The 26,611-nt window shown below is 42.0% G+C and overlaps 2 protein-coding genes across 6 annotated transcripts; both read left to right on the forward strand.

Annotated features, from left to right (window-relative positions):
- Positions 1–135: 135 nt before the first annotated feature.
- Positions 136–7,873, forward strand: nadsyn1 (NAD synthetase 1). 2 transcript variants are annotated; one of them, XM_027013005.3, is made up of 21 exons: positions 136–292; positions 462–522; positions 935–1,051; positions 1,171–1,224; positions 1,371–1,460; positions 1,584–1,635; positions 1,902–1,990; positions 2,363–2,480; positions 2,678–2,809; positions 3,135–3,206; positions 3,313–3,437; positions 4,001–4,049; positions 4,138–4,240; positions 4,348–4,516; positions 4,825–4,960; positions 5,928–6,034; positions 6,128–6,259; positions 6,368–6,437; positions 6,643–6,771; positions 7,053–7,229; positions 7,360–7,873. In XM_027013005.3, exons 1-21 carry the CDS (start codon positions 208–210, stop codon positions 7,399–7,401), a joined length of 2,109 nt encoding a protein of 702 aa, XP_026868806.2. In that variant the 5' UTR covers positions 136–207; the 3' UTR covers positions 7,402–7,873. The 2 variants fall into 2 exon arrangements, with proteins under 2 accessions (XP_026868806.2, XP_026868816.2); XM_027013015.3 differs by lacking the exons at positions 136–292; positions 462–522 and having other exon boundaries at positions 978–1,051; positions 1,171–1,235.
- A 121-nt stretch (positions 7,874–7,994) lies between these two features.
- On the forward strand, positions 7,995–23,634 carry tpcn2 (two pore segment channel 2). 4 transcript variants are annotated; one of them, XM_027011979.3, is made up of 25 exons: positions 7,995–8,975; positions 11,982–12,037; positions 12,126–12,202; positions 12,477–12,654; positions 12,793–12,909; positions 13,529–13,635; positions 14,416–14,488; positions 14,757–14,856; positions 15,182–15,247; positions 15,397–15,461; positions 15,552–15,658; positions 16,889–16,970; positions 17,105–17,191; positions 17,370–17,489; positions 17,939–17,998; positions 18,119–18,247; positions 18,387–18,436; positions 18,568–18,667; positions 18,813–18,884; positions 18,989–19,062; positions 19,336–19,423; positions 19,852–19,934; positions 20,021–20,102; positions 20,274–20,365; positions 21,212–21,437. In XM_027011979.3, exons 1-25 carry the CDS (start codon positions 8,828–8,830, stop codon positions 21,288–21,290), a joined length of 2,292 nt encoding a protein of 763 aa, XP_026867780.1. In that variant the 5' UTR covers positions 7,995–8,827; the 3' UTR covers positions 21,291–21,437. The 4 variants fall into 4 exon arrangements, with proteins under 4 accessions (XP_026867780.1, XP_081565868.1, XP_081565870.1 ...); XM_081709742.1 differs by lacking the exon at positions 20,274–20,365 and having other exon boundaries at positions 21,212–23,634; XM_081709744.1 differs by lacking the exon at positions 21,212–21,437 and having other exon boundaries at positions 20,274–21,205.
- The last annotated feature ends 2,977 nt before the right edge of the window (positions 23,635–26,611 follow it).

The raw sequence follows: 26,611 nt of genomic DNA on the forward strand, positions 1-26,611 counted from the left end.
GCTCTGTCCTCGGAGACAAAATATTGCATGAAGTAGAATGGTATTTTATAATATTTGAATCAAGCATGGAGACTTTTACTTTGAAATGTAAATGCCGGAAGTTTAGGTATTACCTAGTTGTTTTATAAACGTGAAAGACACTTTGGCATAGAGCAGCCTCGTGTGCTCAGCGCTGTTCATTTTACACTTGTTTCTTAATTTGACGTCATGGGTCGGAAAGTTACACTGGCGACTTGTTCCCTGAATCAGTGGGCTTTAGATTTTGACGGCAATGTACTAAGAATACTGAAAAGTAAGTTTTGCTTCTAAAAGTTCGCGTTGCAAGGAAGTGAATAATTTTGCATCATACAATACAACACTGGTCCTGTTATTTATTTGGTTACAGTAAGCAAGAGGATAATTTTTCAGGTTTGGTAACGTAATCCTTACCACTGTAAATGTCACCTTGCTCCCTGAAACAGGTATTGAAATAGCCAAATCGAAAGGGGCTAAGTACAGACTGGGACCAGAGCTGGAAATCTGGTAATTGCCGTTTTGATTTCTAATAATGAATAAATTCACGTTTAATGTTGTCCACTACGCTCTCTTGTTTAGGGGATTACTATTTGTGATTTCATAACGGGCTGCTCTCCCGGTCCTGGGTCTAGATTAGGAACAGATTGCAGTGTTGATGGTAAACCACTATTGGAAATTCTTTTTAATCTTTTAATCTAAGACTAGACTAAAATGACCAGCCTGAGTTTTGGTAACTGGCCCAACAAGTACACATATGAACAGACAGACTGTCCATGAAACAGAGAGATAGTCTAACTTAGAAATCTACCCTTAACGTAAGTGTATGAGACACCAGCCAGGTCTAGTTGTTCTGATGAAGATGAATAACACCCTTTCTGTTCTCTTCTTTGGTTGCCTCTAATCCGTTTTGGACCATCAGTGGATATGGATGTGCTGATCATTTCTATGAATCGGACACTCTACTCCACTGCTTCCAAGTCCTCAAGGATCTGCTGGAGTCCCCCGTGACCCAGAACATTATCTGTGATGTTGGCATGTGAGTGTCAAAAACGCTTCACACTCTGTGCTGTATTCAGTGTGCGTGCCACCCAGTAATGCAGCAACGCGGTGGTTTCAAAGACATGCAGAATCATGTCTTGTGTCTTTTCTTTACAGGCCTATTATGCATCACAGTGTTCGCTACAACTGCAGGGTCCTTTTCCTGAACAAGTTAGTCTTTGGTATTGACAATATAATGAGAAAAAGCCTTCCTGTATTTGTTGAGTGCCAGATCATTTCCCCTCATGTTACTTAGATAACATTTTCGTCTGGAGGGAAGATTTTGCACAATTGAAACTCGTTTTCTTTTGTCGCAGGAAGATATTACTGATCCGGCCTAAAATGCTTTTGGCAAATCATGGCAATAACAGGGAATTTCGTTGGTATTCACCTTGGAGTCAGCCCAGGTACACAATGTTATGTTCTGATTTCATTTCTGCAACACTTATTCAGGGAATTTCTTAACAAAACTACCCATGCCATGTATGCGATGATCCAGCTAGAGCCATGTGCCTCTCCTTTATTTTCAGACATGTAGAGGAGTACTTTTTGCCCAGAATGATCCAGGATGTGACCGGACAAGTAAAGAATGCAGCTCCTCCCTAAGATTAATCATTAGCATGTGGTACATGATTTAGCTAAATGTATTGAGCAATCTGTTCATATTCAAAGTAAAGCACATGTGGGAATAGTCTGCATCTTGGTGTCAAATATACAGTTAATGACTTGAAGGCTTTTGACTTTCAGTTAATGGCCTCTACTTAGAAAGATTGGACTAAAGAGCTATTAGTTTTCCATGGTCCTATGAAATAACCCGTTGTAGTTATTACTAAAATGCTCCTCTTTAGGTGACGGTGCCATTTGGAGATGCAGTTCTCTCCACAAAGGACACCTGTATAGGGAGTGAGATCTGTGCTGAGCTGTGGAATCCCAGGAGGTATTGCACCCTCCCCCACTGAAGACCTCACATAACACATCATCGGGTGGCCAAGTCAAGTTTATTTGTCATTTGCATAAACATACAGGACATTTATGCATTGAAATGCTTGTGGTGAGGCATGAGCAACACCTCTGCAGCAGTATTGACATTGATACATGTAACCAATAACAAAACTACAGGCTTGCACATTCTAAGTTAGAGCCTTAAAGTTAGTAGGATTGCAAAAACTAAATAACACACAGAAATGGCACAATACATCTTCCCATTTTATTTTCCATATTTAGATTTCTAGCCTGATTGTAATGTCAGAGGGAGTCATAATATATTAGTATTAATTTATGCAGTTGCACTGCATTGTTTATTTTTCAGTCCTCATGTTGACATGGGTTTAGATGGCGTGGAGATCTTCACAAACTCCTCTGCCAGCTATCATGAGCTACGCAAGGCTGACCAGAGGGTCAACCTGGTGAAATCAGCCACCACAAAGGTCAGTCGCACATGGTTGTTCTGTTCCTAGCCGAGAGAAACACTACGCGCTTACCATAGCTTTCCCTCCACTTACCACTAGATGGCGCTTGGGACACATATAGCGTTCCTCGCGGAATCAGCTTTCGTTAGAGTTTGAGTTCCACTCAAATTTCCCACCTTACGGGGAGGGTTGATTAGTGAACTTGTGTGTTACAGAGTGGGGGGATTTATCTCTTTGCTAATCAGAAAGGATGTGATGGGGACCGTCTGTACTATGATGGGTGTTCTATGATCGCCATCAATGGAGACATTGTGGCTCATGGGGCACAGTTCTCTCTAGATGACGTGGTAAGAGCTCTCTCTGTTTTCATCAAAGCTGCTAAATTGTATAAACGGGTGGTCATGACCACAAACTGGAACACTGTTATGAAAGGTCCTGTTTGCAAATATTCCTATATAAAAATACTAGTTAATATTCATGTTGGATAGCATTTAAGTATTTTAGTATTTATTATAGTAATTAGTATTTTATATGACATTTTAACAAATTATTTTTAAAATATTACTGTGGGTGAGTTGGTGGCATGTTCCCAAAGCAATAATGTTTAGTACAAAATATTGTTAATGACTGTTTTTCTTTCTTTTTTTTTTCTCTCAATTGTTGACATTAAAGGAGGTTGTCACAGCCACTCTAGACCTTGAGGATGTGCGCAGCTATCGAGGAGAGAGATGTCACCCACATATGGTGAGATGCTCTGAGAAGTGTTGGAGAAATGTTCAGACATGACCACTATGCATTAACGTTACAGTATTTAACTGCTTCCTCTTCCTCTATCTCCTACTGTCTCCAGGAGTATGAACACAAACCATATCAAAGGATAAAAGTTGATTTTTCCCTGTCAGACTGCAAAGACATCTACTTGCCCACCCACCAGCCTGTGGACTGGGGCTTTCACTGTCCTGAGGAGGAGATCAGGTGACCCAGTGCTCAACTTTCATAAGTGTTTAGGGTGTTTGGGGGTGTTTAGAAATGTCCTCTAATGCTAAAATGACCACTAAGACACATTAGAGCATAATCACCCCAAGGAGAGAAACTGGTTATTCATTAAACATATTAAGGTTTTCTGAAATTTGTTTATTTATTGAGTCATATGTGGATATGTGTTTTTGGTTTTAACTTGGGTGGGGTTCATTGCTTACTATACTCTCACCTATTTTTTTATTGGTACAAAAGGTACTTGGTTATTAGTTTACCACCTGGAGGATTGTAGTAACACTAGTAACCAAGAGTTCCAGTGCTTTTCATTTAGAACCACAAGCTGAATTAAAATGGTCCCACAAGTGGTGTTAAGATTTCTTAACACCGAGCTAACTGACTACCTCTCCCTTGTATTTAGTGAACCATGAAACATACGTGCAGTATGTATCTAACTTAAACAACAATATATGCTGAATTAGTCTGAATTTAGTCTTGCAAATGCATTACTGTCTGTATTGCTTCCATTTTTATATTTACTGTTATGTACATTTTGCCCACAGTCTTGGACCTGCATGCTGGTTATGGGACTATTTAAGGAGGAGTGGTCAGGTGAGGATCATTGTGTGTCAATGCAGGGGGAAACAAAGTAGTCTTAGCGGTGTTTCTTCATGAAGTCTTTGTCTGTCTGTGGTTTTAGGCTGGCTTCCTCCTCCCTCTGAGTGGTGGTGTAGACAGCGCTTCCTCTGCCTGTATCGTCTACTCAATGTGTGAGCTGCTCTGCAAGGCAGTCCACGACGGCAGTAAGTCTTACTCACCTAGTTTGCTTACACACCTAGGGACTTACTCTGCTTTTGCTACTAAGACTTGTCATGGCAGCACTAGCCCTAATTGTGCTGATGCACCGTAGACGCCCAGGTGTTGGAGGATGTCCAGCGGGTGGTGTCCGATGGCTCCTACAGGCCAGAGGACCCACGGGAGCTGTGCGGGCGGCTCTTCACCACTTGCTACATGGCTAGTGAGAACTCTTCCACGGGCACCCGTGACCGAGCCAGAGCTCTGGCCACCCAGATTGGCAGGTCCGGCAGAGAGGCACGCTCTTTCTGTGCCTCCCCAAGTTTTGTGATCATGTTAATGCTTGTAAATGATAAAAAAAAATAAAAAATCTAATTCTTGATATCAGTTTAACCTGAATGTGTACTTTGGTGTGCCAAATTCAAATCATATTCATGAGGTCATCCACTATGTCAACCGTGTACATAGAGTGGTGGCATGGCATGGGGTGAACATACACAAACTGAGGTTGAGAAATGCCTTATTTTTTTTAAATACATTCTATATGCAGACTAGGTAAATATTTATGCTTTTTCTTTTTCCATCCCGATAGCAATCATCTTAATATAAACATTGACATGGCAGTGAAAGGCATGCTGGGAATCTTTTCCATAGTGATGGGGAAGTGGCCAAAATTCCGGGCGAACGGAGGTTGCCGCAGGGAAAACCTAGCCCTGCAGAATGTGCAGGTGGGTCTCAGCATTCCACACAACTTCATGCCCAAAGACTAGTAAGATACGGCTTTATTAAGACCACATATCATTACTAGTGATGGGAAAGCAGTCATTTCCATCCCAAACATTTCTTAATGTACGACTTGGATGTCTAAGGTGAATTTTGTGACTTTTTGCATGGATGTATTGTTCATACCATTAAACGTTTAGAATATATAATACCCATACAATACCTGCTTCGTAAAACATTGCTCCGGTTTTTGTGATGCAGAGATTAATCATTAGAATGTCACCCAGTCCTGCGTAAAGATTCTAGGATTGGTCTTAATCTGTGTTTGATAATCTTAAATTGGTGACATGATTAAGTTACTGTTATTATAGACTACTCTTTGAGCCCACCACCCCCCTACCTAATCACCTGTACAACACTGTAATGAAAAAATCCATTAGACCAATATTAAAGTTCACTTGGTTTAATAAGATGTATTCCTTGCTTCAGACCCATTTGCTGTGGGAAAAGCTTATCTCTTTTGCAACGTAATCCATCAAAGAAGCCCGGGAAAATGGTGCTGACTGGCTGTTTCAGCTCTGAATGTTTGCTTGCAGTGTAACGCAACCTAACCACAGTGTTCGCGGAACACTGGACCGTTTGACACCCCATGGCGCCCTACTGAGTGGAGGTTCTCCAGTTTCACAAGCACAGCACATGTCCTGTGCAGCACAACGCATGGCTATAACGCATGCTGCCTGTTCATTCTGCTTTGCCCATACACTGTTTGAATGTATACCAGTGGCTACATTTGCAGAAGAGATAAACAAAAAATATTTGTGTTTTAGTTAATCACTCTCAAATGACAGTGTGGATGGAGAATAATGGAAAACTTATGTACTTATGGACATATTGAGCACACACATATTGGGCACACAGATTGTCAGTCCAAATCTATCACATGCAGTGAAGGCACTGTTTTTAACCTCCCAGGCTCGTGTCCGGATGGTTCTGGCATATCTTTTTGCCCAGCTCTCTCTGTGGGCTCAAGGGAAGCCCGGTGGTTTGTTGGTGCTTGGCTCGGCCAACGTGGACGAGAGGTTTGTATCACTGCGACCACATTACCTCATTAAAGCTGCAGGTTTATTGCGATGATGAGGGGTGGCTTCATAAAAAGCATCTGTTTTCCCAAGTTTAACTGGCTACTTCACAAAGTATGACTGCTCCAGTGCTGACATCAACCCCATTGGAGGGATTGGTAAAATGGACCTGAAGCGCTTCCTTCAGTACTGCATCGAGCACTTTCAGCTCACTGCTCTTACAAGGTGTGTGAACATCCACCATGCAGATGGCCACCAGTGTGCCATCATTCCTCCCACACACTCACTAGTCACTTTGCTCCAAACACCTACCTTTGCCTCCATGTTCAATAGCATTGTTGCTGCTCCACCCACCGCTGAACTCGAGCCCCTGATTGATGGCCAAGTGTCTCAGACAGATGAGGTAATAATCAGTGTGGGGGTTTCCCCCCCCCCCCATTTCCTTGGGCCTTCTCACTTTCCTACACCTTCTCACACTTCCCCATTCTTTCTCATATGTGCAAGGAGAGGCTGTGTGTGTGTGTGTGTGTGTGTGTGTGGTTATGTAACATATAACCTCTTCCTAATTCATCTTCTGGTCAATCTCAATCTCTCTCTTTCTCTCTCAGGCTGATATGGGGATGACCTATTCAGAGCTGTCAGTGATCGGCAAGCTCAGGAAGATCGCCAAGTGTGGCCCATACAGCTTGTTCTGCAAGCTCATTCATTCATGGAGAGAGACCTACTCTCCCTTACAGGTCTGCCTTGCTGGGTACAGGTCTGCCTTGCTGGGTACAGGTCTGCCTTGCTGGGTACAGATCAGCCCTGCTGGGTACAGATCAGCCCTGCTGGGTACAGATCAGCCCTGCTGGGTACCTTTTGGCTGCTTCAGTGGAGCAGTTCTTCCTCACCTTACTCTGGCTGCTCTAGTTAAATCCAGTCCTCATTTTCACAATGCCATTTAGAGGCGACCATTAAACCTTTCCAGAAAACCTCACTGATTGTTTGACATTCCGGCCTTCCTTCTCTGGTTAATTAGGTGGCTGCCAAAGTGAAGCGTTTCTTCCGGATGTACTCAGTCAACAGGCACAAGATGACCACAGTGACGCCATCCTACCATGCTGAGAGCTACGGGCCAGACGACAACCGCTTTGACCTTCGTCCCTTTCTCTACAACACAAAATGGTCTTTGCAGTTCCGCTGCATTGACCAGGAGGTTAGTCTACTCTGCTGCTGGTTTTAAGCACATTATGACTTTACAATACTATATAGATCTGAGGATCACCAATGTTTGCTTGTACTGGCAATTGCCCCAATTATTCTCAGACATGTTCTGTCTTTCACAGGTTTCCATGATGGAAGGTGGAGATTCTGAATATATTAAATAACCTTATCTAGGGTATTAGGGGTATCTAAGATAAGATCTCTATTCTGGCCATTATTGATTTCCCTTGTCAAATGAGTCTCCCTGTGGCCACTCAAAAGTAACTTGCTAGACTCTATTACGTAGTAGCTGTTAGATTACTGTATCTTTACATTACATTTTACTCATATTTTGTACTGTTGCCTCCAGACAGTGGATATTTGGTTATTATCTGTTAAAAATTAAAAATAAAATGCCCCAAGTGCCTGGATAATGTTTCTTTGAAGATTTGTTAACAACATCAAACGAAGCAGTACTTTGTGGAGCTTGATTACATTTCAGTTTGGTTATCTTTGGAACACTATGCAAAGCGGTAAACATTTACAATTTATTTAAAACGTTGCTACACCAACTTTGAATGTCGCTCATGTTGATTTCATTGTCTTCAAATAACATTAAATAAAGGTGATGATATTATCAATCTTCATTTAACAAGAGACAGTACTAGTTGTTGCATTGTCGCCGTCCCTGTCTACGTCTGAATTAGTTCCAGTAGAACTAATCAGTTCAGCCAGTCGGTATAAGTAACTGAAAATAAGCGTATCACATGTTAAAGTCCGTCTTTCCAGAGTTATTTCAGCTTTATTCTGTTTTCTGTGCACGGGTCACTGAATAGATTGTGCATAAGCGCGTGCGGTGAGCGACAGCTCAACATGCGGATGGTTTTGCACTTTTAAAATGAACTTTCTTGCCACAGAAGTGTGAAACGGTTCAGGCCCCTGATGTTCAGGGTTTGAATGTCAAGCTATGACTAAGCTTAACAAGAAACTTTTTTATTTTTGTGGTTGGCTGGGATCGGGTATTTATTTCATTTTCATTTTTTGTTTCAGCTCATTTTCACCAGACCGCGTCTAACTGGGATTTGTACAGTAACATTCACAGAGATCTTATATTTATCTAATCTTATAACGCTTTTGCTGCGGTACTGGGCCTACTTAGTGTTTATATAACACTTAAAACGTTTTCACCTCGGTGAAGTCGTACACTAACGCTTATGTTGACGCGCGCTCCGGAAAGCAGGAGAAAAAATCGCTTGTGCAGATATCTAGTCACGAGACCTTTCCCAACAGCAGCGATCCAAGACCAAAGCTTCAAAAACCGCTCAACACCAACAGGCAGAAGGGTATATATAAGCTCAGCACATGGGCGGAGTATCTTAACACCAGCCCTCTGCCATGAACTAAAACTTTGCGTTACCGTGTCGGCGAGGTAGAAGCGAAACCTTTTTAAGCCCGTCCAGAGGAACCGTGGAACTTTAAAGATCTGGCAGACTTTGACACTTCACGCTGCACGCACACACATGGACAGGATTATCTTCTGCTAGTTCGCCAGTTGGATCCCCTTTGCGTGACCTTTCGTCGTCTAGTCTTGGGGCTTTCAGTTGGGTCTGGATGGAGGCAGAGCCGCTGTTAGGTGGGAGCACAAACCGGGCCTCGGTAGATTACGGCACTGGAGATTCCAGTCACTCTGATCCGGGCTCGCCAAGGACGAGAGGAGCGTCCTGCTCGGTGACGGACGACTCCTGCCGCGTTGAAGACCGTAAGTCATCAGAGACTGCGTGAACGCTTAACCCCAAGCAGTTGTTTTGCGGTCTTCGGACGTCGTACCCGACTCAGTTTTCTTACTGTTCCAGGAATGGTTAGACATATTTTGGCAGGTTACCCAAATCAACGCTTTCCTCTTTTTCTTCTCTTCCTGGATATGCTTTTGCCAAGCTGGCTTGCTGGAGCCTGTTTATCCCTATATCTGAAATGTTTAACCCTAGAGCAGCTTTCTCGTAACTCTTACACTCCTCGGTCACGCTTTTCTTGAGGCTGAAACCGGGCTTCACATGTAAGTGGTAACGACACGTTACCGTCTAACCTGTCGTTATTTGGTAAAACGACCCTTGCAAACGCCAGCTAAAAGAAAAGTATAAAGATTTTGTTGCTCCAAACAAATCTGTTGTTTATTGCACAATCTACTGCATTGCTTTTTTGCTTCATGTTAACATTGATGTAGTCACGCAGTACGACAGATTAGACCGGTGTGTAAAAGATTTTTCATCGTACTGAGACACGATTATGGTTAGTTATATTACAGTATTACCGGCATACACGTTTTTAGACAGAAGATGTGTCCTTTGGGGAACACCTACTTCCCCGTTTCATCAGCAGTGTTATTTTAAGATGAACGGGTGAAGTCTGGTAAAACCACAGTATTTTTGTACTCAGCTAGCATTGTGTGAGCACACTAGATCTAGTGAGATACTGTTTTGAGTAGCAACCAACAGGTGTGTGTGAGCACAAGGGGACTGTCTGCCTGTGTCAGTGTGTGTAGCTGCGTAGCCCTCATGCAAAGGAGCCACTTCACTCAGGAGTAATGGTTCTGGCATCAGCGACGTTGAGGCTCTTAAGCCACGTTTTGCGAATTCTGACTCTGCCTGATCCGACAGAAAAACCTTTTTGTTATCACAGGCAGACACACATTTGCTCCCAAGGTAATTCAGTTTGACTCAATTAACATTTTCCCTTAAGTTTCATGTGTTTTTAGGGACATCACTCACATGTGAGTCTCAGTGTAGGTTGTGGAGAGAGATGCGCGAAAGGCAGATGGAGAAGGCCTTCAGAGAGTGTATTGCTTGGTTCACTGCCGTACTGTGAGATTTGTGCTTGAAGCTTTGGGAATCACAGCTCAGGCAGGCTCAGTTATGTCTCAGCATGGCTCAGGCTTACATATATCTCAGTAGTGAACTGCTGAACGGTTGCATCCCAACAGCATTCTGTGACACGTGAGTTGTTTGTGTTAGATCACAGCATGGTTTCTGTGATTTCTGATTATTATTTCTGATTGTTATTTTATGCATGAAATTGTGTTCACCACTAAGACATTTTGGACATACCGCTTGATGATGACAGTGAGCTGTATAGAAGCTATGAGCTGTCTAGAGCTATTTCAAGGCTAATTAAATTAGACACAGTAAAAAGGGCAGTCAATGCATTATGCTATCCAGTCAATGTAAACAATGAATGATTTGTTTAAACGGTTCTTCTGTCAGCTGAGGTTGTATATTTCAAGCTGTTCTAGCTCAAAGCTGATACTCCATATACATCTTGTATATTAAAAAGCTTCTCAATAGCATAATATACTGTGCTGTACATATATCAAGGGGAAACCACTCACTGTGCAAGCAAATCTACGTTCAGTTATGCAGATGTACTTTGCTTATCATGGCATCATGACAGTGATAAGTTTTGATGGGGACATCTGGACATCAGTGTCACCTTAGCAGTGGAAAAGTTGACTTCTATATGCACTCATAACCAAATAAAATGAATAAAATATTGCACCCGGCTTTGGCGCCGCAGGCTGCAGTGTGCCGTGAACCCCATAAAAAGGGCGTCATCTTCTCTGTAAATTGTTATTGTTAGCACAATATAGATTTACATAAACAAGACACATAGCATCCTTGCATTGACTATACACCCCAATTGCCTAGAAAACATGAATTTCACAGTGAGTTGTGTTTCTGATTCTATAACCTGAATATTGCTACAGAACACAGGTTCCCAAGCTTCAAGATCAATGACAATGCATTGGAATTTAAACATATCCCTGGGCAGCACTGGTATGAGTGTAGAAATGTGTTATATATAAAGTATAACCTCAGAGAGGAAAAGCATCATTGGACTGCCATATGTTTGGGGGTAGCTATGGAATGAATTCGAAAACAAAGACAATAAAAAGATGAACAAGTGTTTACAAACGTGCAGCTTTAAAGACAATTAACAGTGTCAATTTAAAGTGAGTGAACTGCTAAAGGGAGATAACTGTAAACGGATGTTTATTAGTGATGCATGTGACCTTCCTCCTGTTTGGCCTCATTATTAGACACCACAGCTGCTCAAGTAACCACAACACAGTTACAGCCAGCTAATAAAATATAGTACTGAAGTAATGTTGGGACCGATGACATGATTGTTTCCCATTAGACTGTCCTTAAAATACTCTGGCTGAGTGATTTATAGCCCCTCCATTTGTCAGAGACCGAGTCGTTTGCAGGTAAAATCCAATAAATGTGATGGGTAAAGGACAGTCCAAATAAATAACAGGTAAAATAAACAGGTGTAGGTCAGTAACAAGATGGCAATAAGTCCCACGCAAATGGCTCAGAAATGCAACACTAGAAAAATGAGACTTCACTATGACATAAAGAAAGAAAACCAAACATATAGAGAGAGACCAACAAGACACAGATGCATCTAATAATCAGGGGATAGGGTACAAACTAGGGGATCATGGGGAACGTAGTTCACAGGAAGCCGGTCTGAGGCTGAAGGCATGACACCACTGACATTCTGACAATCCATCTGACAAAGAAGCACCATTGTGGTACTTCTTCACAATTCTTCTGTAACCAGTGAAAATTCTAGTAATTACATCCTGTGTTCTTGGTAGGAAAAAATTGCATGTCACAGTGCTCATAAAATTGTACTTTTCTTTGACAAGCTGATTTCCCTTTTCTGTTGTTCATTCATATCTGTTTTTTGGTCTTTATTTGAAAAGATGATGAAGGCCTCTATATCCAGCAGGCAGTTGTATTCATAGAGGATGCCATTCAGGTAATAAAACAGGGCTATTTTCTATTGAATACTTTGGAGTTTCTTGTACATCTTTCACACTGTGTTCAATATACGTTGCCCTCCACAGTATCGGTCCATCAATCACAAAGTTGACTCTGGATCATTACGGTTGTACAGATGGTACTACTCCAGAATTTGTCAGTGGTAAGCAAGCAAGACAAAGAAGATTATCGTTATTCTTTTGCTTGATGTGTACTTATTGCAGATTCTAAGAGATTCCATGCAAACTTTGAAGCCATCGATTTGTTGGCTACATGTGTACTCTCATAGAAGTTGTCTCAATCAGTAAATATAAATGATCTCTAAGCAAATTGTTCTTTTTAAAGATAATTAATTGTTTTACAGTTTTAGTTCCATTGGTAAATATGCAGATGGTATTAATCCACACTCACTGTGCGTGTGCGTGTGTGTGATGAAGGGGTCTTGGCCTCACCATAGCTGTAGTTCTGGCTCTGGCCTTTGTGGAAAAACCCTCCTCCATCACTTACACGTCGGACCCCCGCTTCAGACCTGACCCCTGGGAGCCCCCGTGCGGCCTCACGGAGGCCATAGAGCTAATCTGTCTCTGCATCTTCACCCTAGATGTTGCTGCGAAGGTATCCCATGAAAAATACTCAGTGATGATTTCATTTCAGTATTTTATCTATTATCTGCTAACATGTGCAGAACACTCGTATGTATATTATTCTTACCTTGCTAATGTGTAATATGTATGGCCAATCTGTGTTTTACAGAGTTATCTGATTGGATGGGATGAGTTTTGCATTAATAAATGGCTAATTGGCTATGTGTTGATAATAGCAGCATCAGTAATTGACTGGGCGATAACTGTTTCTATGCTGTGTCATGAGGTGAGTTAATCAGAATTCACTTCCAAACTTTGATCTTATTTTTTCATATGTTGTTTAAGTTTAAAGCAGATTCTTTTATTTGAAGCACTTTTTTTCCTGTTTTGGGGGGTGGGGAGCTGTTACAAAAACTATTCAATGCTAAGTGAGGTAAAACACGTAAGGATCAGGATGGAAAATGCTGTGGAACTTGAAAATTTAATTTTAGATTCAAAGAGCAAGTCTGCAAAATTTTGGAAAACTTTATTTTATTAAAATGTATTTTGTAGGATTGGAATTATTTTGTAGGACTGGAAAAAAGTATCCTCTGTCAGACTGTTTCCTCTTTATTATATTTGTTCTTTGGTTTTAGTATATCATGATATGTAGTTTAAATGTAATCTACAAATAAGCATTCTGAAATGTGCATAGCCTTGTGTCAGAATGGTATAGCTCTATCTTTAACCAGGTCACCAGGGAAGATAAAGGTAATCATGTGTTTGTCAAAGGTCATAATGTGCTGCTGTCTGATTGCAGTTTTAAATTTTTGTCTGTATCATCCAGTTCTAGTTGAATGCAAAGTGTCCTGCTTGACGTGTTGGTGGAAGAGCTGACACATTCCATTCCTCATTTTCTTCTGCAGACCATACGAGTCAGACGACTAATTCGGCCATTTTTCCTCTTGCAAAATTCCTCCTTAATGAAGAAAACTCTAAAGTGTATTAAGAGGACTCTTCCAGAGATAGCAAGGTAACAACATTACTTTAGAGGGGATGTGACTTAGTTAAATCAAATCAAATGCAATCAAAGAATAATCTTTTTCCATACAAGTTTACACTGTCTGATGCATTTTTAGGTGCATCTACTCTATAGCTGTGCCTAATGGGCTGTCATGCATTTTTAAATCAACTGAGTTGTAGTTCACCCCGGATGAAACCACTAGGCTATGCTGATGTCAGCTGACTGAACTGGAGTCTTGTACCCTGCTCATGTTGGCAAACGTTACTGGCCTCTTTCATGGAGGGCCCGGTTTTGACCGAAAGGCAGTAACTGAATGCTTTTAATATGCATTTATATTTTTAATATAATATTTAAAATATTAAATATTTTAAATATTAAAATATTTAATATTATTTCACAATATCTTTTGCAAACACTTATGAAAACAGGATAAACTGATGTATGCATACGCAGAATGTCCACACATCACCTGTCAGAACAGATAATCTGTGAGATCGATGATGCATGAATAAGACCAGCAGAAACATTACACAATTTTGCATAATACAAGGCTTGTGGCCATCAGTCCCCTGTTGTCTGAGTACATAGAAAAAGGACAGGTTGCTATAGGAACAACTGTAAAGCAGGTGTGCCTAGTAAAATATGCTTATTTTACATTTGTACATTTCTAGAGGCCTTCAGTACCAGCTGGTTAATTTAATGAGAATGTCCTCGACACGCGAATACCAATGTGGAACTGGCACTTCCCTTCTTTGCCTCTTTTCTCTTCTGGGCCTCTCCTTTCCATAGTGTGATCCTGCTCTTAGCGCTCCACCTGTGCTTATTCACCATGGTCGGCATGCTGATCTTCCCGAGGTCGGAGGTAAAAAAGCATCAAAGTGTCGTTTTCCCTTATCCTGCCCCCAGAGGCACCATGGCAAACTAGAGGTTTATCTGCACTGTGAAGATCAAGTTGTGTTTGCAAATGCGACTGCCAGGGGCGAGCACTGTTGTCATTTTCATACTGCGGTCTGTTAGCTCCATTCCTGTTTTTTGTCCTTTGGCAGTCAGGATGTTGGCTGATGTGGCTGGTGATGGCAGATCGATTAGAAATGCGCTTTGTCCGTTGCCCTTAATGTGTGTGTTAATAGGACAAGGAGAAGAACGGAGAATGGGAAGCCTACTTCAGAAACCTCCCCCGTGCGTTGTCCTCGCTCCTGGTGCTGCTCACCACTGCCAACAACCCTGACGGTAAGACCTGAGCAGTATTTCAGCCACGAGTGATGTTTTTCTTGGACGTCTGGAAGATTTCAGGTTGCGAGTAGGTGATGTGCAGATGTACAGAAAATATGTCATCATGGTGAGGTGCTCAGTTATGCTTGTGACAGTGTTTCAAAGACAACTACAAACTGGAAAACCTTACACGTAGTGTTGCTCCACGACTGCGCTTTTCACAAACGCAGCCCGTGTCACGGGATTGTTCTTCCCCTGATGGCATGCCTGTTATTGGGAAAGCCTTCTCAGTGGCCCTTTAAAAAACACTCCCTCCTAATTTTCCCTTCCTGTCTTTCCACAGTGATGGTCCCTGCATATTCTTTGCACAGAGGCTATTCTATATTTTTTATACTTTTCAGTGTATGTGGTAAGTTCCTCTGTATATTCTACTTCATTATTCATAATACACAATTATACATAATCATGTGTTTGATACGTGTGAATGAGGGGTGGTTGTGATTTTATTTTATTTTATTTTATTTTATTTTTTTATTTTTTATTTTTTTTGTTATTCAGGAACCTACATCTTGATGAATTTACTCACTGCTATCATATACAACCAGTTCAGGGGGTATCTTCTGGTGAGTGCGGGGTTGTGGTGACGTGGGTTTTCGTTGCCGTGCGCGCCATGCTCTTTATGAACGTTGTCTTCTCCGTTGGCTCTGTTGTAGCTTTCAGTGCAGACCTCCATCATAAGGAGGCGTCTGGGTATCCGAGCTGCATTTGAAGTACTGTGCTGCCAGGGTCCAATAAACGGCAGTAGCTCCGAGGACCATGTGTAAGTGGCACCGCTCCACTCCTTTCCCATAAGACAACCCCATCACCCGCACTCACAGCCTACAGACTGGGAGTGGCAAAAGAAAACAAACACGCACAAGAAAATAAAAAGACAAGAACAGAAAGTCTGTGTAATATGAGTAGAAATTCCAATGCTTGTGATGCCCACTTTCGAATCCAAAATAAAATAATACAAAATTGTAATAACAGCTTAATTAGTCAGAAATGTCTTTTCCTTCTTACGGTGCACCATTGAGACCATATGAGACCATTGTTGTTTTTGTTTGGACTGTAGGTTTTTGTTTGGACTGTAGTCACAAATTTTGGACTGCAAGAAAATTGTGACAGTTTATGAATAATCATGTTGTAGCTAGTGATGTTGGACAAACAATTATACACTATAAACATGGCCGGGACTGAATATATCTTTTAACTAAAAATCTAAAAGCACTTTCATTGTGGTCCCAGTTGTCAAACTGGAAAAAAAACATTTGTAGGGGAAATTAGCGCCACATTCTCAGTTTATTCAACAGTCCGAATTGGTGGGCCACAAGGTAGAAATTCACATACAATTGCAAACTTCCTTTTGTAACCACCGACTGATGTCACCAGCTTTTAGTGCCAACTTTCCTCTCAGATGAGCAGCCAGAGCCTGTCTGTTGCTAGATAAACAGTGTTGTTCTAAACTCTATCTACCTCTATCTACCTAACTACTCTAACATGCTTAAAGCCTTCCCAAAACAAATTAACTAGCTTACTTGTGTTGGTTATCTTAATGCTCATGCTAATATATTGGTGATAGTCATGTAGTACAATTAGCAATTCTTGATAAATATTTATGCAGCTGTGCAAGCTATAAATGTAAACTGTATATGAACCTGTTTACACTGTGAGTACATATTAATGTTAAGTGAATGGAAAATACAGATTTATTTCTGCTTGAGCATCGTGTCGCCTGCTCGATAATGCTGTGTTCTAGAAGGGGCAGTGCCAATGGTGTCTCAGAGGTTAAGGTACTGGACTTGTAGTCAGAAGGTTGCTGGTTCAAGCCCCACCACTGACAAGTTGCCACTGTTGGGCCCCTGAGCAAGGCCCTTAACCTTCAGTTGCTCAAGTTGTACTCAGTCAGATTTGTAAGTTGCTTTGGATAAAAGTGTCAGGTAAATGTAGAAGTGAGTCTTCTGCTCCACCCAGTGACGTTCTTGTTCCCTGCTTTTTCGTCTCTGCCTAGAGAAAGGGTCCACGTGCCTACCTTGCTGGAGATCATGAGGAAAGTGAAGATGAAGTCTTACTATAGACAAGCGATCATGAAGGTGAGTCCCGACGTCTAACCCCAGCCTGCTCAACGAAGCCGCTCTGTGCAGCACTGGAATAAAGCTTTTTTTTTTTTTTTTTTTTTTTTTTTTCAGTTTTATGTTTTGATTGCACAAAATCTGTCGTTCCACAGGCTGCTGAACAGGTGCCGGGTGGTTTTATTGATGGTGAGGCATTCCAGAGGTTGTTTGATGAATTGGACAAGGATATCATCAAAGAGGTGGAGTTCTCTGCTTCCAAGCCCATCCTGTTGGGGACCGATTATTTGCATTGCTGTATCCGGTTACCACCAGGGAAGGTTTATTAGTCACATGGTTCTGCACTTACAGTGTGTAGAACTGGAACTGTGTTTGCCTGTAGACCTAATTGGAAATGATTGTCTGTTCTTTCCTCACCAGCACCCACTGAAGCCAGAATACAGATCTCCAGTCCTACAGTGGATCCAGAAAATTGGAAGCCATTACTATCTCACTGTGGTGGGAAATGTAGTAGCCCTGGCCAATGTGCTCTGTATCTCTGTGAGTGGTAGCATTGTATAAAACATATAGTAAGACTGCCTTTACTATCATTAGAAACCCTAAAAAATAAGAGACTCAGTGGCAGAAAAGCCTGGTATATGTGTCTATAGTTACACCTTGTGGTTATCTTATGAAACTGCAAGTTTTATTATCTGATGAGTATGAATTATTGTTTTACACTCATATTCCCAAGTAATAAGAGAAGTGTTATGGAGAGTTTTATGGACACTTGTTCTGGAGCTAATAAATCTAATTCAGTATACAGTGAAGTGAAGTTTTCAATTGCACAAAAGGACTTTTTTTTTTTTTTTTTTTTAGTACATTGTAAAATTTATAAAAGCCTTATAAATAAATGTATACATTAGTAGTTATCCATAAAGATGAAATTATATGAATTACATGTTTTTGTGAAAACAAAGTTTTTCTTGAGCAATAAAATTGTCTTGCAGACCATCTTGGTTCTGGATTCAGAAAAAATTGTATCCCAGAGGGACGACTACTACATGGAGGTAACTGTCTCTGTTTTAACTGATGGCTTACTATGTATTATTTAATAGGCAGAAGATTTAATTAAGAATTCATCTTCACGTATTTGTGAGTGGGAGAATTCATGTCTTTTCCTTCTCTAGGTCATCAATTGTACTTTCATCCTCTACTACCTTATTGAGATGGTGCTAAAGATGATTGGCTTTGGTTGGAAAGGTTACCTGTCTTACAGAAATAACATCTTCGACGGGGTCTTCACTGTCCTTCTGTTGGTATGACTTGTTTTTTAAGAATGACATTTATAATAACTAAATTGTAAGGGTTACATTATTTTTCTCTGCTGGCACAGACTGCGAAACTAATAGAAACTAAACTTTTTTTTTTTTTTTTTTTTTTTTTTAAATATCGCAGGGTCTTCAGATCTCCATTTTCGTCACATACAAAATTTCATATGAAAACCCGTAAGTGGTGTTTTTATTTGATTTTATATTATTATCATTACATATAATATTTATAATATCTGCATATTATATATAAGAACAGCCCACGGAAGTCAGACAGATATAGTAGGGCTCTTTATTGTTATCTTCAGGACGCCAGCTCAGAAGGGGGTGATATCCATGTGGGAGATGGTCCGACTCGTGAACATGTTCATCGTCTTCCGCTTCCTCAGGGTCATCCCTGAAATCAAGGTCAGCAGCATAACCCTCCTGTGACTGACCATTACCATCATAGCTGCAGGGTTGTGTCGCCATCTTGTGGTTGTGTCATACTGAAAATAACACGAACACAGGCTGAATGAGGTTTTGCATGCGCGTGCGTTGCTCTTGCCTGTAGTTGATGGCTCTGGTGGCTAGCACTCTCGTGGACCTTGTCAAGAACCTGCGGGCTTTTGCAGGCATTCTGGTGGTGAGTGAACCCCAGTTAATGTAAACAGTGCTGCAGCGTTTTTTTACATGTGTCCAGCAGCCACGCAAGGTCCTAGTCATCCTCTCCTTTTCTGTCTGATACAGGTGGTGTACTACGTGTACGCGATTATCGGAATGTGGCTCTTCCACGGAGCGATTCCTGCTCCAGCAGGGTCAAGGTAGGGGTTAGTAGTGCACAATGAAGGCCATGTGTGCATAAGGAATATTACATTATCATTTATCCTGAAAGGATGATTTCAGAGCTTAGTAGTAGAAATTATGGTAAAGGTGTATATTACATATTTCAGTGGGAGTGTTAATAGTAAAATGAAAAAAAAACCACTAGTTAACTCGGGCTTTAATCATCAGAACCGCAGACGGTCTCTGGCTGTATGAGCGGCAGTTAACCCTGGATCTTATATACTGTTGTCGTTTATGGATTCCACTTTCAGCGGGGAGAATAGCACATCCAACTTCACCATGGAGTGTGGCTCCTATGAGCAGCTGGAGTACTGGCCCAACAACTTTGATGACTTTGCTGTGAGTGTGTCAACCAAGGCAGATTGTTTTTTGTACTTGTACTCTGTGGTGGGAAAGCAAATGATCGTTTATGGTTCCAGTTGCATGAGATCAGTGTGGTAACCACCTAATTCACCTGAACACCTGAATTTTCACTTTTTCATAATCTCTTCTGGTATATTCTGTTCCCATAGTACTGAAGCATGTTTTGACCCATGCCCGTTGGATCCACCCGGCAGTCAGTCGGATTGGCCAGAATATTTTTGTGTTCAGGACCTCATAATTCTAATGTGTATGATCATGAAGTGTTCGGGCTAATAAAGTGATATACATTCAAACAGTGAGGCCAGTGAGAGAAAGCCAGTGGATGTGTTGGGTTTTGTGGGGGGAGCCAAACACTTCAGACATTTTAATCGTGTCTGTTCTGCTTGCTGGTTTTGTTCTTCCAGTCTTCCCTAGTCCTGCTTTATGATGTCATGGTGGTGAACAACTGGCAGGTGTTCATGGATGCCTACACAAGATACACCACAGAGTAAGGCAAAGGAGCGGTAATGGCCTCACCTTGACTCCCTATGTCACTGCGTAACTTGTATTGAGCGTCACTCTGGCTGTCTTTAGGTGGTCAAAGCTGTACTTTGTGTCCTGGTGGCTCACCTCTTCTGTCATGTGGGTCAATCTCTTCGTGGCCCTCATTTTGGAGGTAAGATGATATTGGCTGTTATGAGCATCGCGTTTATCGAGGCTGTCCAAAATCGTCTTGTTTGGTGGCGCAAGACTGTGTCGCAGACGGTTTTTCAGAGCAGACTCAAAGTCTGATATGGCAGGTCTTGAAACGATTAAGGTTCTGACATCACCTGTGCTAACGCTGTAGAACTTCACCTACAAATGGGATAAAAGCCACGCGCTTAGTGTGTCAGATGTGGAGAGGATGCGCTACGAAACCACAGTGCAGCTGATGTTCAGGTCGGTCCCTGGGGCTTTTAGTGTGCGTGTTACACATGTACTCTGCTCTAGATGTCTGCAGGCTAATGGTGAGGCTTATTTGCATGATGACACTGCCTGAGGGCTTTGCTTCTGGCTACTTTCCGTGCGGCGTTTGCTTGGGGCCTTGGGGAGTTCACCTGAGAATGCTTCACCTGATGAGAGAAAGTTTTCCTGTCTCTACTCCGAGTTTTAGGTGCACTAATATTTCGGAAAATATTTAATGCGGCAGTTGTTTTAACCCAAAGACAACAGCAAACGAGAAAGGACAATAGGAGATGGATGAGAACATGTCCATTAATGTTTTTACAAATGTATCCAGTGTATTATGTATCCAGTGGACATTTGCATATGCAAAAATACCCCAAAACAAACAAAGAAAACCCTTAGATCTTTCAAACTACTCCGTATTTCATTCTGCAATAACCTAAGGCTTCAGTGATTTGTTTAATGACTTATTTACATGTTTCACTTTCTCACTGACACGTCACTCATCACTGTGCCGTCTTCCCTTCCTCAATGAAGGACCTTGATTGTTTTTATTTTGTATTTGGGCTTCGTTCTTTGTAGCTGTTTTATCTGATCCTTGCGTTCTTGGACTGCTCTTGAATACTAACTGTGACACTTTCACTGTTCACTGTGATCCTATAAAACTCTTGCTATTGCAGCTAGCAACTAATTCCTAACATAATGTACATCATTTCAGTAATCCCTCCTGCATGCCTCACGCATACCTCAGACATATCTCCCAGTCTCACATCTGGCTTGTTCAGTAATATCCAGTATAGATCCATTTTCATGCTCTTGTAACTCCCACTTGTTCTTCAGAGAACATGTCCAAGAGCCGACGGAGGAGGAGCTGCTGACCCAGCTGCGGCAGCACCGCCACCTCCACCTGTCCCGGTGAACCTGCACACACGCCACCTGGCCCACAGCCGCTGTGCCCTGCACGCCTGCCTGCCGATCTGTCCTTGCGGGCATAGATGTGTGCACGGTTGTGGTGACCACACGTGGCCTGCCTGGCACGTCGGGGGGTGGAGGGACTGCTGCTGTGTATGGAATATTACTCGGACTTCCCTTTGGAGGGGTTTTTTTTCCCTTTGGTTTTAAGTGGCATTAGCTTGACTGGGGGATCTTGTATGCTGCTGGTTTCCAGGTGCTGAAATCGGACGTCTGAACTTATGAAAGGTACTAATATCATGCCAGCCCCCTTTTTATCCCAAAGCCTGGTGTGGTGTGTTTTTGTTTGTTTGTTTGTTTGTTTTTTTTTTTTTGTTTTTTTTTAAGTTTTTATAAGCTTTTAGTATAGAAAATATACCAGTTCTATTTGGATCAGTGCCAGGAACCAGTTGCTCAAATTGAAGTGCTCAGATCTGGAGTTTTGTTCTGGAATGAATTCTTCAAGCAGGTCCTGCTCATCAACACTTGGCAAAGAACCCAAAGTTCTTCTGTTCTTGGCCTGTATCGTTTGATGCGATCCGGTCGGGGGGGCCCCGAAGACGTTGCAAGCAAACGAACCTCACGAAGTCCATTGTGTGAAGTGTCGTATGAGAACGGCTCCACCCTGAGCATCTCTTAAAGGCTGGAAGGGGTTCATTACATGGTCGGCTGGATCTGGCCGGAGCTGAATGCTGGAAGCCCTGTGGATCTGCGCTTCAGCCAAACAGCAGCCAGCAGATGTCACGGGGTCGGCAGCGGCACGCTGAGGTCTGGACCCGTGCCCCGGGCTCTGCTGGGCGGCACCACTGTGCTTGTTAATGCCAAGGCGAGGATGAGCCTCAGCCTCTCCCAGCAGCCCGGCCACGGGGCCTCTTTAGAAAAGGACAGGTTTCCTGTGTCTAGATGTTTCCGGTGATGTTGCGCTGCTTATAGAAAGCAGGGAGTAACGGCCCGGTGTGCTCGACAGGAACTGCCTGTTCTTTGATCTCCCACCTCTATGAGCATTACAGCATATAAGGGGTGTTTTATTTCCTCACATCTTAAATAAGTAAGTAAGTAAATAAAAGAAATAATTCAGCCAAGGCAACATTCAGCCTTACCACTGTAAAAATAGAGTAAAGGTAAGGGGTCAGGAGGGCAGTTTTTCCTGCTAGTCCGTCCTCAGACAGACAGGCATGGGACCTGCTTGGCCTTTGTCATCAGGCAGGCATATTCCAATGGGAGGAGAATTCCTGTGAAAACCTCTTCTGTTTGCATTTTGACTGTGTGATTTTAGTTGCCACTGTACCCTCCCTTACTTTCATAGGACATTAGTGATGTTAATGAGACATTTAATTGTCTGTAATTTATCCTCCCTGACTCTGTAATCATGATTGAATGTCCACATTTGTCTATATTTAATATACCACAGATAGATTTGTAACCTCAGCAATAGACTGGGCTCATGGTAGGTTTTGAATAGTTCAATGTAATGTGGTGAATTTCCTCATAGACATTTTACAATTTGTGTTTATCTGGCAATTTGTATGGGAAAATCTCAAATGAGTTCAGAGTGATATGATTTATATCTCACCAGGACTGCTAAGGTCATTACAGTGAAAACAGATCATGATCAAATGCTCTTCTAAGGACAGGCAGACAGGATTTGGTGATCCTATATAGTTCTGTGGATCAGTGAATTGTATTTGTGAACTAGATTGTCATCACAGTCAGAACACTCAACACAGTCAGATAAAGTTGTTGAATAGTTTAGAGTTGTGTATGAGGAAATTTGCATCTCTTCAGTGATGCTCATGCTGTCAATATGAATTAAAAGGGAAAAGGCTTTCTTACAAACATGCCATTCATGTCTTTGGTCACTTTGGATATGCATATGTAAGAGAAATAATTTGGGAGATAAAAGGAATTAACAGGAATATTTTAAATAATTGTGAGGGCTGAAATCTGTAATGTATACCTAGTGAGAACCCCTGTTACTGTCAAATGAGGATTAAAGATGTTCTGACATAAAATGTTTTTTTTATATAGTTTAATTTGTGCTGTTTACTTTCTCTTTTTTCAACTTTCTTTTCTTTCTTGTGGTTGCATTTATAATGCATCTCATGCACAAATCTACACCCCATAATCAATATCATTTATTCTTTGTCACAGTCTAAACAAAACTTTTTTTTTTCATTATAAGTAGACATTTTGCAAATTTTGCTGAAATATGCAATTGTGCCAGTAATGTAGAGAATGCAGTTTTCTTTTTCTTTATTATTATTATTATTATTATTATTTATTATCACTATTAATAAATTGTTTGCTACTGATTGCAAAACGGTGTGGAAATATGTAATATTACGTACAGTAAGCTTTAGAATTTTATAAACACATTTTCTCCGTAGTTTGTGATGTAGGTGAATTCCCCTCCCTGACAAAAGGTAACGAAACAGTCTCCTCTCCTTCTGTTTTTCCTTTTTGCTTTTTCAACACAGTTGACCTGAACACAAACACAAACACAGCCTCGTGTATGGGGCATGTTTACCCAAAACAGTCTGTGGTTGACAGCCTGACCTCCCAAGGCGCACACATCAAAGTGAGGTTTCCCCGAAAGCCCAGTGCACATGCAGTCATGCCTCCTCCATACACAAACACAAACATGACTCTCCCAGTCCTCTGTTTGTTTGTTTTCCCTCTTGGCTGGTTTCACATGGAATGGCTCAAACAAATCATTGTGGTTTGACTCCACCCATTCGGATGTTTTCATTAACTCTGAGGTTCAGGACTGTAGCTAACTTCTTCTTTTTTTCTTTTTTTTTTTTCCCCCCAGCCGTAAATAAAAACTGCACTGATATCGTAGCATTTCTGTCATATCATTATCATTTCTACAATGTTCATCTTAAAATAAATAAATAAATAAATAAAAATCCAGGAATATGACAAATTCTAACAATTTTATAATTGCTGTTAACTGTTAAGGCAATGCTAATGGCTATGAATATTTCACCATTTTTTATATTATTAATACCTGCACTGATTTTAATATTAGAAAATATTTCAGTTTTTTCTATGATGGGAGCCATCCTAATAAAAATGGCTGACATTAGTGTCTAATAGTTATGCATTTCTGCTGGCGTGTTCCATCCAGACACAATTCCTACCGAGCATCCGGCTGCTGTCTGTTCTGAGATACAGTGTAGTCTTGTAACTAGAAAGCGCTGGAGGAATGTTCTTTTCTAACAAGAGTAACATGTGGGTAATGGCTTTAAATTAATAAAATTATTGGTGCGATTCATAAAAAAACAAACAAAAAAAAACACAAAACAAAAACTGATAACCAGTTAATTCTAGAATAGCTGTAATTCCTAATGGAATGGCTAATGCCTAGCACTACTGACTAGCAGTAGCCCTAATCCTAAACTGTCCCTTGCTGTGGGGCTAAAGCTTTGCTTGCTAGGCTTTGGAGCTCACTTATAATATACAGTGGTGCAGAATGGAGACTAACTGAGCACCCCCCTTGTCGGCAGTGAAGAACATTGTCCTGGGAACTGAAGGATAAAGTCCTGGTATTCCGGAGCAACAGATATTCCCACCATAGGTTCCCACCAGTCACCTTAAGGTCAACCCAGCAGGTCAGTCCACAGCGTGTAATGTATTCCTCAGGTACTGTGATGTGTGGGCTGTGTGAGATTGTGATCAAGATAGAGTATAGGGTCTGAGGCTGTACCTGTCAGTCAGAACACGTCACCGGCCTGTGCAACACTGTTATGGGCTGGAATGTAGGTTATGCTTGCTTGACAATCTGTGTGGGTGATGCTGGGTCCTGTGTTGTTAGCTATTCAGATAATGGTTCGTTCTCCCATGCTTATCTTCCCTCCATGCGGTGCTTCTTTGATGACTGAGATGTTTCCCACGGCTACCTTGGCAGAGGTGTTCGGCTGTGGAACTCTGAGCCTCCAAGGCCTCCTGCTGCATTCTTGGTTGGCGGAGGGAGCCAGGGTCCTCCTCCCATTTGAAATGGCTTCTTGCACATGGCTTGAAGTATGTACAGTGAATGTGTCTTGATAAATTACAGGCTATTAAAAGGGCTCTGATTCATATACCGTTTACTCATTCTACTTGAATTCAAGTGGACATTCTGCACTTTACCCTCAGAGCCATTGTTTTGCTTTAAATGCAGTGTGCTGAAGTCTGCAACCAGAACAACCTTGTCACTGTCCGATTACTTATGGAGGAAAAGCTTTGGTTTCTATATCTTGAAATTATTCACATAGTTCATATGGTGCATTCAGTACAGCATGCCTCAAAAAGGACTGCAGTTGCCGAGAAAATGAAGAAAGGAATTGAAGGGTGCAAAATACCTCTGCTAACATATTCACATTTGTGATGGTTAATCAGAAAGATCCTTACTGAACCAATAAGTTGTTCACGCCAACTTGTGTGGGTCTGCTTGTGTTTGCTGTCAATCTAGAGGCCACAGCTATGAAACCTCCGTTGACAGGTGGCAGGGCTGACATTCCTGAGCTTCACCTGCTCCTTGGAGCTGCTTATCTCACTGAACTAATGCCCTTATTTGGGCTTCCTTCCTTCTGCAGTAACTACTCACCTGCCTCTCATTCTGTCTACATCTGAATGCACCTCTTGCCCATTCTCTTATCATGTTTGCCCATGCTAATGATTTATTCTCTCCTCTGTGCACAGAATGAGCTTTGTCTTTTACCACCAGCCTTTATCGGTTATCCTGTTTTTCATATTGCCTTTCTGTTCAACACTCTTCAGTGGCAGAACAGGCTAAAAGTTTAGCTTCAGTCAGTGTGACCTTCTGACCCTTCGAAGTACTGATCCCAAAGAACTCTGTGGGTGGAAACTGATCCCAAAACAGCTGTTCTGGGGCCCTGTACTGCAAGGGGGTGCGGGGGTGGTGGGTGTTAGCTAACTGCCTCTTTAAGCACTAATGATACCTCCTGCTCTCACCTCCCTCTCTGTCTGCTCCAGTGCACTCTTTGAAGCACATGCACCTGGCCCCGATCCCTAAGTCCTGCTCCTCCTGTGCAAAGTGGGGGCTCAAGCCGTCCCCCCCTCCTCCCAGGCTGTAATTAAGGAGACGGACACCTCCATCGCGGCAGTGAAAGGGGCCACCGCCCTCACCCTCTGGTGGGGGCGCGGCCAAGTAGAAGAGGCGGTCACTGCGCCCACGCGATGTGGCCTCGCCCGGGGATCAAGGAGGAGCCCCCTAATCTGATACGTGGAAACTGGACCTTCTACACCTCTCGCTCCCCCATCTGTCCTCCACCTCCACCTCCACCT

This window comes from Electrophorus electricus, chromosome 3 (assembly GCF_041902795.1).
Source record: "Electrophorus electricus isolate QZ-2024a chromosome 3, ASM4190279v1, whole genome shotgun sequence".
Classification (NCBI taxonomy): domain Eukaryota; kingdom Metazoa; phylum Chordata; class Actinopteri; order Gymnotiformes; family Gymnotidae; genus Electrophorus; species Electrophorus electricus.

Excerpts from the sequence above, each read along its gene's own strand:
- nadsyn1 (XM_027013005.3), top strand. The coding sequence starts at position 208 with ATGGGTCGGAAAGTTACACTGGCGACTTGTTCCCTGAATCAGTGGGCT. Across the intron at positions 4,050-4,137 it reads ATTTAAGGAGGAGTGGTCAG|GCTGGCTTCCTCCTCCCTCT; the intron begins GTGAGGATCATT and ends CTGTGGTTTTAG. Across the intron at positions 6,772-7,052 it reads AGACCTACTCTCCCTTACAG|GTGGCTGCCAAAGTGAAGCG; the intron begins GTCTGCCTTGCT and ends CTGGTTAATTAG.
- tpcn2 (XM_081709742.1), top strand. The coding sequence starts at position 8,828 with ATGGAGGCAGAGCCGCTGTTAGGTGGGAGCACAAACCGGGCCTCGGTA. Across the intron at positions 8,976-11,981 it reads CTCCTGCCGCGTTGAAGACC|ATGATGAAGGCCTCTATATC; the intron begins GTAAGTCATCAG and ends TTATTTGAAAAG. Across the intron at positions 17,999-18,118 it reads GGGACGACTACTACATGGAG|GTCATCAATTGTACTTTCAT; the intron begins GTAACTGTCTCT and ends TTCCTTCTCTAG.